Source organism: Argentina anserina, chromosome 5, assembly GCF_933775445.1.
Source record: "Argentina anserina chromosome 5, drPotAnse1.1, whole genome shotgun sequence".
NCBI lineage: Eukaryota > Viridiplantae > Streptophyta > Magnoliopsida > Rosales > Rosaceae > Argentina > Argentina anserina.
Window position 1 is genome coordinate 19,541,746 of NC_065876.1, and position 17,401 is coordinate 19,559,146.

Sequence of the window (17,401 nt, forward strand, 5' to 3'; positions counted from 1 at the left end):
ATGATTCCCTTTTGGACAATGAGCTTGCAAATATGCTCAAGGTGTTTTAGATGTTCATTCATAGTTTTAGAGAAAACCAGAATGTCATCTATGTAAACTATGTAAAAATATGCATAAGGTTTAAATATATTTTCCATCTTTCGTTGAAAATTGGAAGGTGTTTGCTTTAATCCAAATGACATGACTAACCATTCATATTGTCCCTGAGGAGTCCAAAAACAGTTAATACTATGGAATTATGATGCATTTTGACCTGCCAGAGTTCTGACTTTGCATCAAACTTGGAGAAGATTTTTGCTCCTTTAAGTCTATTGATGAGAACTCTTACTTGAGCTATCTAGTAACCATCTTTGACGGTTTTCTTATTGACATCTCTATAATCTATCATCATTCTAGCTTTTCCTCTTACTTGTTCTGCGTGATTTCTCAAAAGGAAAGTTTGAGCATGATGAGGACTATTGGATTGCCTGCTTAACATCTTGTCAAGAAGCTCTTGAATCTGGCTCTCAATCTCTTATCTATCATGCTCACAATAATGAGGAATTATTTTTACATGGCAAATAGAATTTGCATCATGCATCTTTAACTCACAATATACTAGATCTCTATCCCAGGACAATTAAGGATCTTCACTGATTACTAGTTTCAGTAAATTCTCAATTTCTGCTAGGGTAGGAACTTTCTTTTGTTCAACTTGGTTGGCATGTAGTTTAAGGTTGTGTTTAATGATGAAACTTTTTTCTCCGTCAGAATTTGACTTATCAGTCTCATTATCTCACTCTGGATCTTCCGAATCTTCTGAACTTGTTTCGACTGCTATTATTTCTTGACAATCTTTTAGCTGATCCTTCAGCTGCAAGATTGGTTGCATTTCTGATTTATAACCAGGCTTATGATCACCACTCTTCGCTTGCAATCTTTAATATTGTTTTGTAAAGTCTTTTCCTGTGATTTGTACTGCGTGTGAAAGTCTGGATTCCCGGTAAAACATGTTATATTTTTCGACCCAAGCATGGTTGGAGTTTGAGTAACTACTTGTTGAAGAAGAAAATCATTTCCGATCAACAAATCTGCTTCTTGAGCTTCACACTACCAGAATTGCTTAACGCTAAAAGTTCATCCTCCCAAGGAGATTTTAATGTTCTTAGCAAAGATATTCATTAAGATCTCATTATTTCCCATTCCAGTTCTTGTGATTGGTTTTTCAGCACTTTTCCCAGTATTCTTCAGGAATGACATATCTTCTTGCAAGACTATACCCTGAACCATTATCTACAAATGCATGTAGATGGTATTTTCTGTAGTTGGGAAACTTCAATCCTACAGTAATGTAGTTGCTATATCCACTTGTTTGGACTTGCTTTACTGGTTTTGGTGAATCACCAATAATTTATGTAAAAGGATTGATAATCCTTTCATCTTCTTCTATAGAAGATTCTTCTAATATTGGACAAGATTCTTTATTTATTGGGCTGCTTAATGAAGTTATCATCTTCATTTTCTTGATGTCGCTTCCAAGATTTTGTTTGAGAGCTTGGTCTCGTTCTTTTCCATGGAATATCTCATATTCTTGTTCAACAACGACATTAGCATCATTCTCCTTTGTCTTTCTTCTTAATTCTGCAACGAAGCACTCTTTATGATATGTTTCTCCAGTTTGTTCACAATTCATAGGTATTGAACTATCATCATAACAGTTGCAATAGTCACATGTGAATATTCCTGGTTTTGGGCGAAAAATACTGATAATATCAGCTTTTTGCTCTTGCTTCCAATCTTGGACTTGAAGCAAAATATAGGACGATATCTCGTATCGTTTTCTTTTTTCAGAAGAAGAATACTCTCCTTAAGTGTTATTTGTTTTTCTTTTTGATTAATATTCAAGAGAATATATGGATTCATTCTCTTCATCAGAGTAAGCAACTTCAAACCGTTTTAGGTTTGCATATTCTATAGCTTCATCGTACTTAACTATTAAGGCATTCGAAGACCTTTTATCTTTCTTAGGACATTCATTGGCATAGTGCCCTTCAGCTTTGCAGAGCCAGCATTTACATTTCTTCTTAGCATCTTTGGAAGAATGTTCCTGTTTTGGTTTTTCCTTAAAAAATCTTTTCATAAGAGAAGATTTTTCTTTCTTTTCATCAGTAGAGTTTGGCTTGGAAGATTTCTTCCTGGATCTATATTTATTGAACTTTTTTCCACGCCCCTTTTTCGAGTAACTACTTGAAAATCTATTGCCTCCTGCAAACCTGCTTTTATGTTTCCTATCTCTTGAGATATGACAACCCCATTGAGTCGAAATATCAAGAATTTTAAAACACATATTTTCAACTCTTTTGAGTTGTTTTTTTGGTAGTATTGACCTTTAGTTATCTGTGCATTGCTTTCTTAGGAGATCTCATATTCTTTCTGCTATTCCCCCAATCATGAATTGAGACAGCAGGGTTTCCTCAATAGATTGAGCTACTACATTGTTCCATGGTTCTGGAAGCTTTCTGTAATATGTTTTGATGAGATCATTATATTCTATATCTTCAATTGTGCAGTAGTAACTTTGAAACTCATTCATATACTCTTCGAAGTATCTCATATTACAAATACTCAATTTCTGAATATTTGCTCTAGCTCTTTCTCTTGCTCACTATGCCCTGTTATATCTCCACAAAACTGAGCATAAATTGGCATAGCAAAATCCAATGGATTATTGGTTCGAGCAAGTCTTATTGCCCAGCTTGCCCACTTCGAGCTTTGCTTAAATGAATAATACAATTTTTAGACAATTTCTATCAAAGTTGACTCATAATATTCATGAGCATCCTCATACGCATATTTGGATAGCGGATGAGCTTGGGTTAACCTTAGGCTAGTAACCCAACTGTCTATGGCTTTTCTCTTATCTCAAACTTTGTCTATATCTAAGTAAACACTTCTTTCTGAAATGGGTTGTCCCCATTTTGGCTTAGAGGAATGAACCTCTGCAAGCTACATTCTCTACTCTTTCCTGTAGGGGCTTGCCCTTTTGGAAGTTTGACAATATTTTCATGAATAATTTTTGTTACATTATTCGTAATATTTTGGACTGTCGTTGCTTGAGGTATATGTCTTGTTTTTCCTTGATCTGTTTCCATGGAGGATTCTCCTGGTCCTTCATGTGGTTCATTTTTTGTTTCCTGATAAGGAAAGATATCCATTTTCTTCTTCTTCCCATGTTGGATTTGGAAATTTTTCTCAAAACTTCTTCCAATTCTTTTTTGGAATCATAAGTCTCTGCTTGTGCATAAGCTCTTTTAATTCCTCTGATCTTAGCATTTTCAGAGGTCTTTTAGAATCTTCTTCTTCAAAAGCTTCTTCATGAAAGGTTGTGGTTCCTGAACCAGAAGCACTGCACTCTTCATATCCTGCAAAGGAATGCCTATGATTGAATCTAAGACTTATCATTTTTCCCATATCTTCATAGATGGATACATTTGAACTCTGCACCTGTTTTTCTGGAGGTGCAAGCTTCCATTCTCTGGGGAATGTCACTTCATTCTATTTTGTGACATGTTTTTGCTGGGAATTAGTTTTTGGATTGGTAAGGACTGTTGTAGTAACACCAAACTACTTAGGAATTTGGTGTTGGGTGATACTATTGAACACATTAACTTGTAATAGATTCTATAATCTATTGCAAGCTCCATCATTCCATTCTTCATCGAAATTCCATCTGTCTTCATTCTTAGTCTTAGACAATGCACTGCATCTCTAAGATGAGTAGTGAAATTTGGGAAGACATTGGAACATTCAACTTGATTGCACAATGAGGTTTCTACTATCCCTAACAGACTTTTCTGAAAATCCTTTATCCTATCATCTTGTAGGACACATAAGACTGAACAGTCTATTCCATCTCTAGCTAGCAGTTTGATACCAACTTGAACTACTCCAATATGCATGTAAGAGTATCATCTGATGTAGGAATGATTAATCTGATGTATGTTTCTTCACCTGTAGTTGGAACTGTTAATTCAAGGATTTCGAATTTATGAGAGTGCAAGAGGAAAGATCCCCTCTTGTATATCTCGTTTAACTTGAATCTATAAGGATATGCTTCTCTCACACTGGATTCAATCTCATTATACTCAAATTCTTGAGCGTTAATGAGCTATATTGGTACAATACTTTTCTTGGTAATGAGTATTCTACTCGGCATCTCCACATCTCTCTTGGTTTATATTTTTTTCCATTCTAGCAATTTAGGTTCACTAAACCTTAGTCTATTTTCTCCTTTTGGTGAAGGAATTTTACTAGCAATAATTTTTGCTAGAGCTTATTCATCTATTTTTTCAGATGATCCTTCTTTCATTTTTTCTACAGATTTCTATAGACTTGAGATTTTGTTGCTTAATTCTCGAAACTATTCTTCGAGGTAATTTCCTATCTCTTCAAGATAGACTATGTTGTAATTATGTTGATAAATTATGGCATCAACAATTTCACTGAGTTTTTCTGTATGAAGGTGAAAGCTTAGAGTTTTACCATCTTCTTCTCTTACTTTTAGATCTACTCTTTGATTTATCCTATTCTTGATACAAGAGTTTCTAAAATCTTTTTCAGGTTTTCCTTGAGTGTCTCTTAATTCAGTTGCTTGCTAATGAATAATATTAGAGAGATTCTCTAATATGACTAACTTCTTCTCAAAATCTGAGAGATATTGCTTTTCTTTTAGGTAATCTAGCTTGACTTCAAGCTTTGCTACTTTGGAATTAACCTCCTCGAGTTGATCTAATCGAAGATTAAGTCTCTCGAGTTGATCTGACACTTTGTTGTTCCCTTTTTCTCTAGATAGATAATCTAGAAAGTCAATCAGGCTTGGTCTTGATGGATCAAGATCTGCTACTCCAATCTCTCTTTGGAGATGAATATGTTCGTTGTATAGAGTATTTAGTATTCTACAGACGTATTCAATGGAGGGCTTTCTTGAATATGCTCTGAATGAAAGCACACTTGCCACTTATCAGTAGTTTTTCCAGTACAAAAGGACTGATAATTTTTGGGTTTGGATTCTTTTTTGTTGACTGAAAGGAGCCAACTCTGTGGCATATGCCGATCTTTGCTTGTTTTTGAGCAAAACAAGCTCTAATACCAGCTAGGATGGATCTAACCAATACTCAAAATATTAAGAGGTTTTTGATCCTCTTCAAGAGTTTTTTGGAGAATTAACATCTCTCCGAATAACGTATATTCTTTCCTGAATTTGATAATAGTATCTCAATATCACGGGGTGTTTCTATTAAGATTATTTCTAAAATTTTCTAGTCTTTTCAATTTTTTCTTTTCCTCTTGCAATTTTTTATATGTTATTTTTCAGAATGATAAATAGTCTAATCTAGTATAAACTGATTCAATAATTTCAGATAAAATTAATAGTTTACCTTCAAGTACATAGGTTAGATCTTAGCTGCATAATATCAAAATAAACAAACGCAATTATGGGCCCACTACGCTTCGTCCAATTTAAAAAAAAAACTTTAATTGAATTTTTTATATATAAAACTTAAAGGAATATTCTAAAAAATACATTGTAGGCTCCTTATTGGTACAAAAATAAGAGTTTATGTATTATGTTGATAGTTTTCAAAGTTTAGGTATCACGGCCTGTGCACCAAAGTTCAGACCCCTATGGTGAACTTTCATCTATATTTAACTACTCGTACTGTGCCATGCATGTGTCAATTTATTGCATGGGTTATTGTGTAAAGATGACAAATAAAGTTTTTTTTTCATTACATGTTCTATTTAGTTTTTGCAGCACAATCCCTTAGTATAATGTGTTTATTAAAAAAGGTAATTTGGGTAAAACATAATTTAGTTATTTTTGGAATGTGTTGGCTTTATAGTAGTAGAGATACAGTTCGGTTCTACTCATATGAGCATTTTTTTCTCACTGAAACCGGGCTGAATTGGGCCTAAACTGTTCGGTTCCAACGATTCCTTTAGCTAGAATAACTCTTACTATTGACTATTTTGCAGTAAAAAAGAAAGTAAAATAAAGTCTACTTATTTCCATGTTGGGGATTTGACGTACAAAACCTGGAGCGCTCTTGCATCTTCTCTCGTGAGTTTCAGCGCTCGTCTGCCGCGCCCTTGATCTTAGGGTTGTTGCCAGACGGGTTATGAAATAATGGAGGCCTTTTAGAATCATGGAGGAGTTTCGCTCGTGGTCCGTTTGTAGTTTTGGGTGATTGGTTTGTGATGGCATCTCTTGGGTTGGAGGGTGGCGGCTAAACAGTGACGACATTCTCACCGTGGGTTCTTGATACGACCCGAATCTTTTACAATTCGTCTCGATTGTGACGACTTAAAAACTTGACTTTTTGATGCGTAAGATTTTCAGGAAAACTTTCTTCAAAACGTTGTAGGGCTCGACGAAACGAATTCGTGGACATGCGGCACGCCTTAATTGGAGTTCGTTTGAAAAGGTTACAAATCAAGAAGTGTTTTGGGTAATTTTTGAATTTAGTATGAATAGGGGATTTAAAGAAAAATAAATCAGGAAATTCGAAATTCGAATTTTGGGCCGGTACTGTTCATCCCCGACTCCGAAAGTCGAGTTGATTTGGGGAGGTTAGAGAGTGGTGGCCCGTGGGGCCCACACGGAGCCACTGTGTCGGCACGTGTTGCCATTTTTGGAGCAGTGAGTCACTCCATCATGTAGTATACGTCAATACGAACTTATCGATGTCTTAATTGTTGAATTTGGTTATCGTATGAGGTCGTTAATCTAGATTATCGTTGGTAGAGATAATGTGTTATTGACGTAAGCTTCGTGTTCATTTGATGTTGCGGCTATGTGATTGTTATGATTGATAATGATTATGGTGTTGTGTGTTTGATGGATGGTAGTTTTGTTGATGGTTATGTACGTCGGTTGTGATGATGTGTGTGATATACAAATAGGAATGGTTATGAGGTTGCGTGTTGTGGTGAACTAATGAACTACGAATGGCTTGATCCCTATTGTAGGGTACGTAGGCAGCCCAACCGAGGTTTGGGTGCAACCACGAATATTCTAAGATAGATTCTCGTTGCTAGATGTGTTGAGGCTTTAAGAATTGTGGTTATTTAATGATGGTTGTTATTTGATCATATTGTTAGATGATTGTATGACGTTAATTACTCCTATTGGAATTAGGGTTAGGACCGTGGGATGTTTGTCAGGTAAAGGTATGCGGTTAAACGCCGAGTGTGGGGTATTCGTTCGAGTTATGGTTTTGGTTATCTCTGTTACTAGGATTGACTAGCTTTGGCATTTACGAGTGGGACTCGGGAGTTCCGGAAGAGAGGAGATGAACCGAGGGTACCAGAAGAGAGGGGATGAACCGAGAGTACCGTAAGAGAGGGGATGCACCCAGGGTACCGGAAGAGAGGGGATGCACCGGGAGTACCGGAAGAGAGGGGATGCACCGGGAGTACCGGAAGAGAGGGGATGAACCGGGAGTACCGGAAGAGAGGGGATGCACCGAGGGTACCAGAAAAAAGAGGATGAATCGGAAGTACTAGAAGAGAGGGGATGAACTGAGGGTATCAGAAGAGAGTGGATGCACCGGGAGTATCGGAAGAGAGAAGATGAACGAGGGTATCGGAAGAAAGGGGATGCACCAGGGGTACCGGAAGAGAGGGGATGAACCGGGAGTACCGGAAGAGAGGGAATGAATCGAGGGTATCGGAAGAAAGGGATGCACCAGGGGTACTGGAAGAGATGGGTTGAACTGGGAGTACCAGAAGAGAGGGGATGAACCAGAAACGGTATTGATATTTCCGAGTCGCTAGAAGAGAGTGGATGTACTAGCAGAGTTCTGAAATGCGGTCTGGGCTTGTTGATTCTTACGCTATGGAGTTGTGCAAAGCTTCTCGTGGTGGTGAGGATCTCATTGGGCTCGCCGGTTTTTTAGCAACATCGGATTTCGGCGGAGCTTGTGGCTAGAGGTGTCAATGATGCTGTACAGTGGGAGGTGCATCCTGGGCTTTGAGTTTGGACCTTCTTCTTGGTTCCTTGGGCTTCTGCATTGGGCTAGGGTTTCTTGGCCTTTAATTTTTTATTTTTTTTATAATAATGCTCCTCCTTGTTGAGCTGTAGTGTAGCGGGTCTCGGCCATGTAGTCGCTGGTCCTTAGGTATTACGTTTGTGTGCTCTCTCTGGATCAGTGTAGTAGTAGTCTAGTTTAGGCTTGAATATGAGTTTACTCTCTCGCTGGACATGGCGCATGATTTTGTATTGGAGTTAACCTCCTGCATATCTACCGGTAGTTGTTGGCTTTGGCCGCATGGGCGATTTGCCTGATGGAATATATCTATTTTCCTAAAAAAACACGCAAATCTTCGCTATGGATAAAGTCTTGATAAAAGAATAACGACACTTTTTTTAAGGGAATGAAATAACTTTATTAGGCAAAGCCTTTCCACGACCACAATGATCAAATATAAGAACTGACAGACTATCTCTCATACACACTACACTAAGAAAGCAGATAAATGCGCAAAAACGCGATTTTGCGCATTTATTAAACAAACTAAAAGTCTGAAAGCTCCGAAACGAAAACGGAAAAACTAAAACAAAGCTAAAGCATAGTATCATTTATGTCTAACTTGACGACTAGAAATACTAACACATCAAGCCCAGGGCATCAATTTGCGTACGCTCAATGTTAGTGAAGTTGAAAGAAAAACACAAAAGATGATCTTTCCTAGCTAGGCTAGGAAATCATTCCTCAAGGACCTCATCTTTCTCCGGGGCTTGGACCTCCACCTTCTGCCCCGAATCCACACCAAAACCATGTCCACTGACCCAGCCCATGTCCAGCTGTGCGCTCAGCAGCTCCGCCAGGGTCATCCCTAACTCAGCATCTAGCTCCGGGCTGAGACGTCGGGTTGCCGCCTTTTTGTTCTTATTCCGCTGACCCCGCGTACGGCTTGGCTTCGCCGGCGAGCGAAGCACAATCTTCCCCGAGGAAGTCGCTGCTAACCCTAGCTTCGTAGGGGTTAGGTGCACCACTTCCAGAGCACGATCACGCCTGCTACGCTTCCCTCCAGAGGAGGCTTCCTCCCACGGCGCCGCCGTGATCTAGAAACCCTCTCCATCTCTTAAGCATCAATTGGGACCCAAATTTGTACCCTCCTACTCCCAGAGATTGGATGAGACACTGTAGTTGCCCTAATCGGGCTCAGAGCTCCCTGACCAACCTCAGCCAGCACCCTAGGGATTGGGGACCTTGGTTGGGGATTCGGAGATGCAGCTCCTTCCTCTGCCCTAGCCACAATCACAAGAGGACAACTCTGCCCGCCATGGTTGATCATGGCACAAGTTTTGCAGCATCCCAGCAAACGTAAATACTTATACGCCACGCAAACTACCTTCGTCGGAGATATACGAAGTCAACGTTCAAGGTGTACATGAGCATGCAATGGAAGAGTAAATCTAACCCTAGGAACACCACTAAGCAACGAAGCCTCCTCCACCTGCAACACAGGGTGTCCAATGGTTTCACCAATCAATTGCGACATCGACATTGTTGTAAGAGCCGGTGGGAGTCCCCAGATCTCAACCCAAATCCAAACAAAATCAAGAGGGACAACCATCTAGTCCGAGAAACCATCATAGTCATTTATGAGTATCATGGCACGCTGGAACACCCATGGACCTCCCTTCTTCATGCGATCTCTATCTTTCGCAGTCCTGAAAGTGAACAAATACCAATACTCCCTTGCTTGCACCTCCACCGGTGTGCTCACCCTCCACATCGACCGCACCGCGCCACGAAATTGATCGAAAGATGCAGCCCTTCGTATTTAACTTGCCTACTAGGTAAAACCTAGGAGCCACAAAGCCTCCCTTCTTCTGTTTGAGATTGCCAAGATCAACAATCTCCTCATCATTGTTGGAGAATGAGAGCCTGGAAGCCAGATGCGCGGTCATGGAAGCTAGACGCGCGGTCATGGAAGCTACTGACATAGCCATAGTAAGATCGGCGCTGCACATATGTGTTTTCTCTTAAAAAAATCTAATCCTAATACGCAAGAGCGCCTTGGATAGGAGGAGAGAAAAATCTGCAGTATCGGGTACAATGGGAACTACGACACTTGTTTTATTTTATTTTATTTTTAATTGGTTAAATTTTGGTGGATAGGGTCAATTTCTTCCATTTGGTAAGGAAGAATCCGAGACACAGTTCTCACTTCTCAGACTCTGTAAAGCATAAATTAAACCATCAGATGCCGTAAAGAAACGACCAAGTAAACATTCATAACCTCATTCTATCGTCCCTGAAAGATGTGGTAATACCGTAAAAACAGCGACACCTAGTTATACCTAGCCACTTTACATATGAAATTTAACTCGGTTTAGAAATTTAACTCAACTACACTGAGTTAACTGCCATTACGTTGATTACATTACATAGAAATGTCACAGTAAACTTTGCAGTCAGAAATCAACTGCAGCTTCAGTCTTATATCTACGGGGGCTTCAGTTGCACTCATCTCAACCACAAGACAGCGGATGTTGAATGTCAACATTTAGAATTCAGTCGAACTCAGGTCATCCAATATCACGACAACAGGAGCAAACTGCAAATTCAGATGTGAGGAACTGAAACAGGAAGAAATGGGAAAATGCACATCGATCAAACTTAAATACAACCAGACACTGACCTCATCATCCTCTTCAAAATGTAACCCATCAAGTGCACTTTTCTGCTCAAATTCCCATCCAAAATTGCTTTCAAGCAGAGCCTTGAGTTTCCTTGTCTTTCAAATAAGAGTATAAAGAATTTAGTATTCCCCAGTGACGTGTCCAGTCAACTAGAAACAAACACTTGAATAAACACAAATTTTCAAGACTTCCATTAAATAAATGTCAACACAGTTTTGGACCAAGTTTGATATAAAATGCAGCAAGCCGTCCGCAGCCACTTAGGGATGGTTCATTGGCGAAAGAGCCAAGTGATTATAAAAAGAAAACAAGAAGGAAAGACAGGCTGCACACTACTAAGAAACTGAGGCCAAAAGGAAGAACAAGACGAGCAATCAAAACTTCTTAACCAAATACAAAACAGGAGACTTAACATGTTGTTCTGAAAAATGGCATCGCCATATTAATGACCGGTTGCCAAAATCAAGTGTGGGCATGGTAATATAATGCAAATGGAACAACAATAACTTTGGAACATTTGGAATTCTCATGCCTGCCAATGCAGAACCAAGAATAATATAAGAGGGAGCAAAAGAAGATTACAAGATGAGAAGATAAAGCCACAATGGCAGAGAAAGGGGTGAGGACGACAACAACAGGAAGCTCAGTATAATTAACTCCAAGATCTAGCCATTATTCCAAAAGCACACATATGTAATAAGCCTACTATGGTAGGCAGTGACTGAACTACCTCCCCATCATCACACATCATGAGTTCTAATCAAGAAACAAATGATTATTGGTGTGTGGATATGCTTATCAGTACACATCCAATGGATATTGGAAATTGGAAACAAATATAAGCTGTAAAAGAGTTCATCCTATACAATAGATTCCGGATGGCCTCTTTTTTGCCTGATAGAATAATAATATAAGAAATTCCCAAGCAAAGAGTGCATACCCATGACAGAAGATCTCCAAGGCAACTACATTAGAGTTGGCTGTAAACTAGGAAAATCTAGGGTATATTTTTCTAAACATATGTGAACGTAGCGACTTTCTGCCCTCTTTTTCTGCGAGGACTTCCTCTCTTTTTCTAATGTGATGGCTATAACGTTGTAATGCAACTAATAATATTACCAAGATTATTAAAACCGCAGCAAAGCTCGGGCAACTTTCAAGATATTGTATAATAGTGGGTCAAATGCGAGTTTATCGAAACATCATAGGTCGAAATGCAAATTTCAGTTTCCCATTTTTCGTCCTCACTTTATATTTCACTCATTTTCCAATTTCACCATTTTTTGGGTACCCAACACCGTCGTCGACTCATCGTCGTGTCTCTCTCTCAAAAAATCTCTGTTTGCTCCGCTCAACCCCAAAACCAAACCAGTCACACTCCCACCTCCTCTTCTCCTCTCTCTCTCTCTCTCTCTCTCTCTCTCTCTCTCTCAACCCAAACCCTCCCTTGATTACCTCTTATTTACGATCCTATCCTCCCCTGACTAAATCTCGCCGCCGCGAAAATCTCACCTCCGGTTCCCCCGTCCGGCGCATTGCTCTGGCTTCCGCGGCGGAGCCGACTCCATCTGTACATAGAACCTTCCGGAAGACATTCCTCCAAGCTTAAAAGGTATTGCTCGATTGTTCTAAACCTAAATTTTGATCGCTCAATGCAATCCCTTTAGGTTTTTTAATTCCCGAAATTAGGTTGAGTTTGAGTTTGTTTATACAGCTTTTAGGGAGATTAGTTTCGCTAGTGATTAACATTGATAGGTTTGGACGATTTTGATGAATGTGGTGGTTTATCCAGTTGAAGCTAGCTAGTTGAGGTCATTGCAATGAATTCATACATTTGGATTGGTACATTTGTGTTGTTTACCACAACGATTCCGGTTCATTACTACCGGAATCTTGAGATTCTGCAGCTTGTAAATTGCGTGTGGTTTGTTTCAGAGAGGTTGCACTAGGTCTGGTAATTGTATGAGCCCATCCAAGTTTATGTAATAGATAATTTCATGTCTACTGCCGACCTCTTTTACTCACTTTGATATAATTGCCTCTTATGTTTTCTGAATGTTCTTGAAAACGTCTAATTATCATCTCTTTTACAGGTTCCCTCATTGATATATTGATCTTCAATATATATATATATATATATATATATATATATATATATATATATATATCATTGTTAGACTCATCGTCATGGAGAACGGCCAAATACCCGAAGATGCTAATGAACGTAAGAGTTTTGGGTTTTGTCATTTTGGGAAGTTGTTGTTTTATTTTGCTTATGGGTGTTGTTGTTGTTGCTCAGATTGCCCAGGTCCTCAATCCGAGTCTGCAGGCAAGTCTGATTCATGTGAAGGATGCCCCAATCAACAGATTTGTGCCACTGCTCCAAAGGGCCCTGACCCAGGTTTCCTTACTATCTCTCTCTTAGAAGTTCTGTTCTGTGCTCTTGTTTTGCTTTAGCTGCTAATTTTAATTGAGCTTGGTGCCAGTTATTGAATGTGATCAATTGTTTTCAAGACAAAATTGTTTTAAAGTAAAGCGAAATTCTTTCCATCTCTTTGCTAGAAAACTAAATTGAAGACGTCTGATGAATCTTGATGCATTTGATGTGTCAAAAACTTTTGTGCATGGGTGTACAAACCTGGCGGAGAGGAGTATCTGGTTATTTATAGGATTTCTGGTATCTTCCTTATGCCTAGAAAGTTACAACTCATAAGCTTGTTTTGGCTTCTTAGCGCTGTGTCATGATAGCAATGCTCAATTCAAATATTAAATATGAAATATGTTGTTCATGGCAAATCAAAAGAAGCAAATATTGGTTCTGCAATTTTCGAAGCACTTTCTTCAGCAATATTAAAGGCTGCTGAGATGAGTTTGAAGCTACATGTTTCTAATGTTTAGTAAACTATGGCATATAATAGCATTATAATGACTATAATATGGTCAGAATCTCCTGCAGTGCAACTCTCAACTCTTTCCCTGCAAGTTCACGAGGTTTATTTAAAACTGTAACTGATTTGTTTTACTAATTCATTGAATGATAAATCACTACATATCTAAATTTGATATTTTAAGATACTTTTTCCTTTGTGCATAAACCCTTGTGATGGTTTCGCGCAGTTTGTTATACCAATGAACATAAACAGAAAAATCTTCATCTGGGTTAGAGTTTTATTACGTGGGCATGATACTGACTTACCGAGTCTAGTCCATCTTTTTGGTCTAATATGGCAAGCTAGTTCTTATGTACAATTGTGCGTTTTATCCCTATAGAATAGTCACCACAAGCTAAAATATGTGCGAGGAAGATAGATTACGTCAAAGATAACTGTAGATGATATTTTCTATTAACAGCATTGAGAACTTTTTCACACCACTGGGTATACGATTTGTATTACAAGTCAAAAATCTGTATGACAAGCTGTGGTTTGCGGTCATAATAACGAGTCATAGTTTTCTGCCTTTGTTTGATTGCATAATACTAACAAGATGTATTTCTTGATCCCTGATTTTACTCTTTTTGGATTTTTGTTTGTGTTGTTTTTGGAAATGTCCGGGATGTTTTGACTATTGAAACATCTCAAATTCTGGCCTTTTCTGATTAACCTTAGCTGGATTGTGAGTTCACACAAAATTTAGGACGACATTATTAGTATGTGTCTACTTATGCAAGTGCATTCAGATATCAAAAACCATTTATGGTATTTTCATGCTTTCTGCAACTGTGCAAGTTGTGGTCGGATTCAGACAAATAATCACGCAGATGTGCTTTTCTCTTCCGGATTTGTCTATATGGTCATGTTTCTCACAATTTTTCTACATTTCTGCAGATTTGGTTGCAATTGCAGAAAGGATGGCCACTATCAAGCATAAGATACTGATTTTATCCGGGAAAGGTGGAGTCGGTAAGAGCACATTCTCAGCACAACTTTCATTTGCACTAGCAGCTATGGACTTCCAAGTGGGTCTTCTGGACATTGATATTTGTGGTCCTAGCATACCGAAGATGCTTGGCCTAGAAGGGCAAGAAATCCACCAGAGCAACCTTGGTTGGTCTCCTGTCTATGTTGAGTCCAACCTTGGAGTTATGTCCATTGGGTTTATGCTTCCTGATCCTGATGACGCAGTTATATGGAGGGGGCCACGCAAGAATGCGCTCATTAAGCAGTTCCTCAAGGATGTTGATTGGGGCGAGCTTGATTTTCTAATAGTTGATGCTCCTCCTGGGACCTCGGACGAGCACATTTCAATTGTTCAAGATCTGGGTGCTGCTTCCATAGATGGTGCAGTCATTGTCACCACTCCACAACAAGTTTCCCTTATTGATGTCAGGAAAGAAGTAAGTTTCTGCAAGAAAGTTGGAGTGCAGGTACTTGGGGTAGTTGAAAATATGAGCGGCTTACGCCAGCCATTGTTGGAAGCTTCCAAATTTTTTAGGATGACAGAGGCAGGTGAGGAGAAAGACGTTACAGAATGGGTTAGAGACTATGTGAAAGAGAAAGCGCCGGAATTGCTTGATATAATTTCCTTGAATGAAGTGTTTGATAATAGTGGTGGTGGAGCTGCAAAAATGTGCAGGGAAATGGGGGTACCTTTCCTGGGGAAGGTGCCGTTGGATCCGGAGCTTTGCAAGGCTGCTGAAGAAGGTAGATCGTGTTTTGTTGATCAGAAAAGTGGCACGAGTGCACCTGCACTGAAGAACATCATTGATACATTGATGGAGAATCAGGGCATAGTTAGAATTTTGGTAGACAATGACGCATAGGTGATTGACTTCATCTGCCAATTTCAACATTTTCTGTCACTGGTTGTAGGACTTACACTTTTCTCAAACCTGGATGGGATCTCTTACATGTATCACAAAATGTAGGGTGTTGTGTGTAATTTTTGTTCTCAAGTATTTATCTAACAGTTCTCCATTTCTTGACCATGTGAACCAGTAATTGATCGAATTTAGAGAGTGAGTTCTCCTCATCATATCCATCATCACCCAATTCCTGAAATTTTTCATTCCGAAACTGGGACATTTTCCCATTGAGAAAAAAGTGAACTTGAATACTAGGAGCATGAAAAGAGCTATAAAATTATAGGTGGATCACCTGACTCTATTTGTACTCAGTTCTTTCAATTCTCGTTATTGTTTTCAGTTCCGGGATCTTGAAACACAAAAATAACTGTATCATCTTGTTCCATATCTTTTTATTTATTTGATCAAAGTTCCGAAAACAATAGTTATAGACTAAAAACGTGACACGATCCTTCAAAATCATAATCAAATTCTTATGAACGTGACGAGATCTCTCACAATCAAAATTCATCAAATAACTACACGACACAAGCATCGTGAAGAAGATGATCATCCCTATTCCATAGCAACGTTGAGCCATAGAATGGGGACAGTTCATAGATCATAGTTCACTTCTTCTACGTCTACTTGTAGCAATTATTCGTAAACTTCGTGATCTACGTCGAAAAAGTAAAAAACACGTGCGCGTGTAAACATCACCATGCACAAAAACACTACAATTACTTGGGTTAAGCTGTTCTACAGCAGTGTATGCAATACATACATAATTGAATGGTTGATAGAGGGCTTACATAAAATACACGTGCTGTGTGTGGAAGTGTGTACGGTGGATTAGGCAGCTGCATCCTATGCAGCTGCGTACAACAGAATTTCCCCAATTACTTCCCAAACAGTCCACTCTGCAAACTCCATCCATAAAAGCAAAAGATGACGTGTGAAATGTGAGATAAGAAGCATGCACCAGAGTTTATAACTGTTTGGGAAGAACAAGATTCAAAAGCTATGAAGAACAAGTTCCATTAGCGATTAGTGCTGTACACGTCAATATATATAGATCAATTCAACATGTTGAATCGACCAGTTTATATAGTACTCCGATCTCTAGTGAAAGCTTAAGCAAAGGGATAGAGGGAAGCAGAGAATGAAAGACAATAAGGACTGGTTTTCTTTATCTTGTTGCAGAGAGAGGAGTGGCTACAAGTATTTATATATCTAAAAGACTAATTTGGCCAAGACAAACATGAACTTCGCTGAGAGTAGAAAGGAGCAGCCTTATTACTTTAACTTCAACAGAAGATGGTGATTGGAAATCATAGTGATGTCGATAAAAACATTCTGCTGCACTGAAGCAGAAATATGCTTCGCATCCCAAAGAAAATCCGGAACACCAACCTGGGAGATGACCTCTGAGAACAACTTTTTGTTGCAGATTTGACAAGCTTCATGGGTGTTACTGATTCCATTTGAGAAACTATGCCCTTTAAAGTCTCCGAGATTCTTATTTCCCAAACATGAATTGCCATATAAGCTAGAAGTCATAACAGGAGTGTAACCATTATTGTGATTACTGAAATAATTCCACCCACTATTCTGATAATGAACTCTAGCTCTTCTTCCTTGGCCAAAATACCCAGCTTGCTGAGCAACACGAGTAGAAGGTTGTGTACCATTTTGCTGAATAAGACCAATATTTGGTTGAGAAAGCCCACCATTGTGAAATTTCACTTGTCAAAACAACATTTGAACCAAGAGAATAAATAATAGAACCAACAAAGGCATTGGAATTAGATGTCACCAATGTGTTAAAAATCTCGCCTCAAGGCTCGTCTGAGGCTTAAAAAACTTAAGGCTACTTACAAAACGCCTCTGTTTTTTAGTCTGGGCACCGAGGCTTAAAAAACTTG

At 38.9% G+C, this 17,401-nt stretch overlaps 1 protein-coding gene across 1 annotated transcript; it reads left to right on the forward strand.

Annotated features, from left to right (window-relative positions):
• Nucleotides 1–11,992: 11,992 nt before the first annotated feature.
• Nucleotides 11,993–15,664, forward strand: LOC126794502 (cytosolic Fe-S cluster assembly factor NBP35-like). Its single transcript, XM_050521235.1, has 5 exons — nucleotides 11,993–12,305; nucleotides 12,787–12,802; nucleotides 12,875–12,917; nucleotides 12,993–13,094; nucleotides 14,521–15,664. Exons 3-5 carry the CDS (start codon nucleotides 12,881–12,883, stop codon nucleotides 15,453–15,455), a joined length of 1,074 nt encoding a protein of 357 aa, XP_050377192.1. The 5' UTR covers nucleotides 11,993–12,305; nucleotides 12,787–12,802; nucleotides 12,875–12,880; the 3' UTR covers nucleotides 15,456–15,664.
• The last annotated feature ends 1,737 nt before the right edge of the window (nucleotides 15,665–17,401 follow it).

Excerpts from the sequence above, each read along its gene's own strand:
- LOC126794502 (XM_050521235.1), top strand. The coding sequence starts at position 12,881 with ATGGAGAACGGCCAAATACCCGAAGATGCTAATGAAC. Across the intron at positions 12,918-12,992 it reads ACCCGAAGATGCTAATGAAC|ATTGCCCAGGTCCTCAATCC; the intron begins GTAAGAGTTTTG and ends GTTGTTGCTCAG. Across the intron at positions 13,095-14,520 it reads TCCAAAGGGCCCTGACCCAG|ATTTGGTTGCAATTGCAGAA; the intron begins GTTTCCTTACTA and ends ACATTTCTGCAG.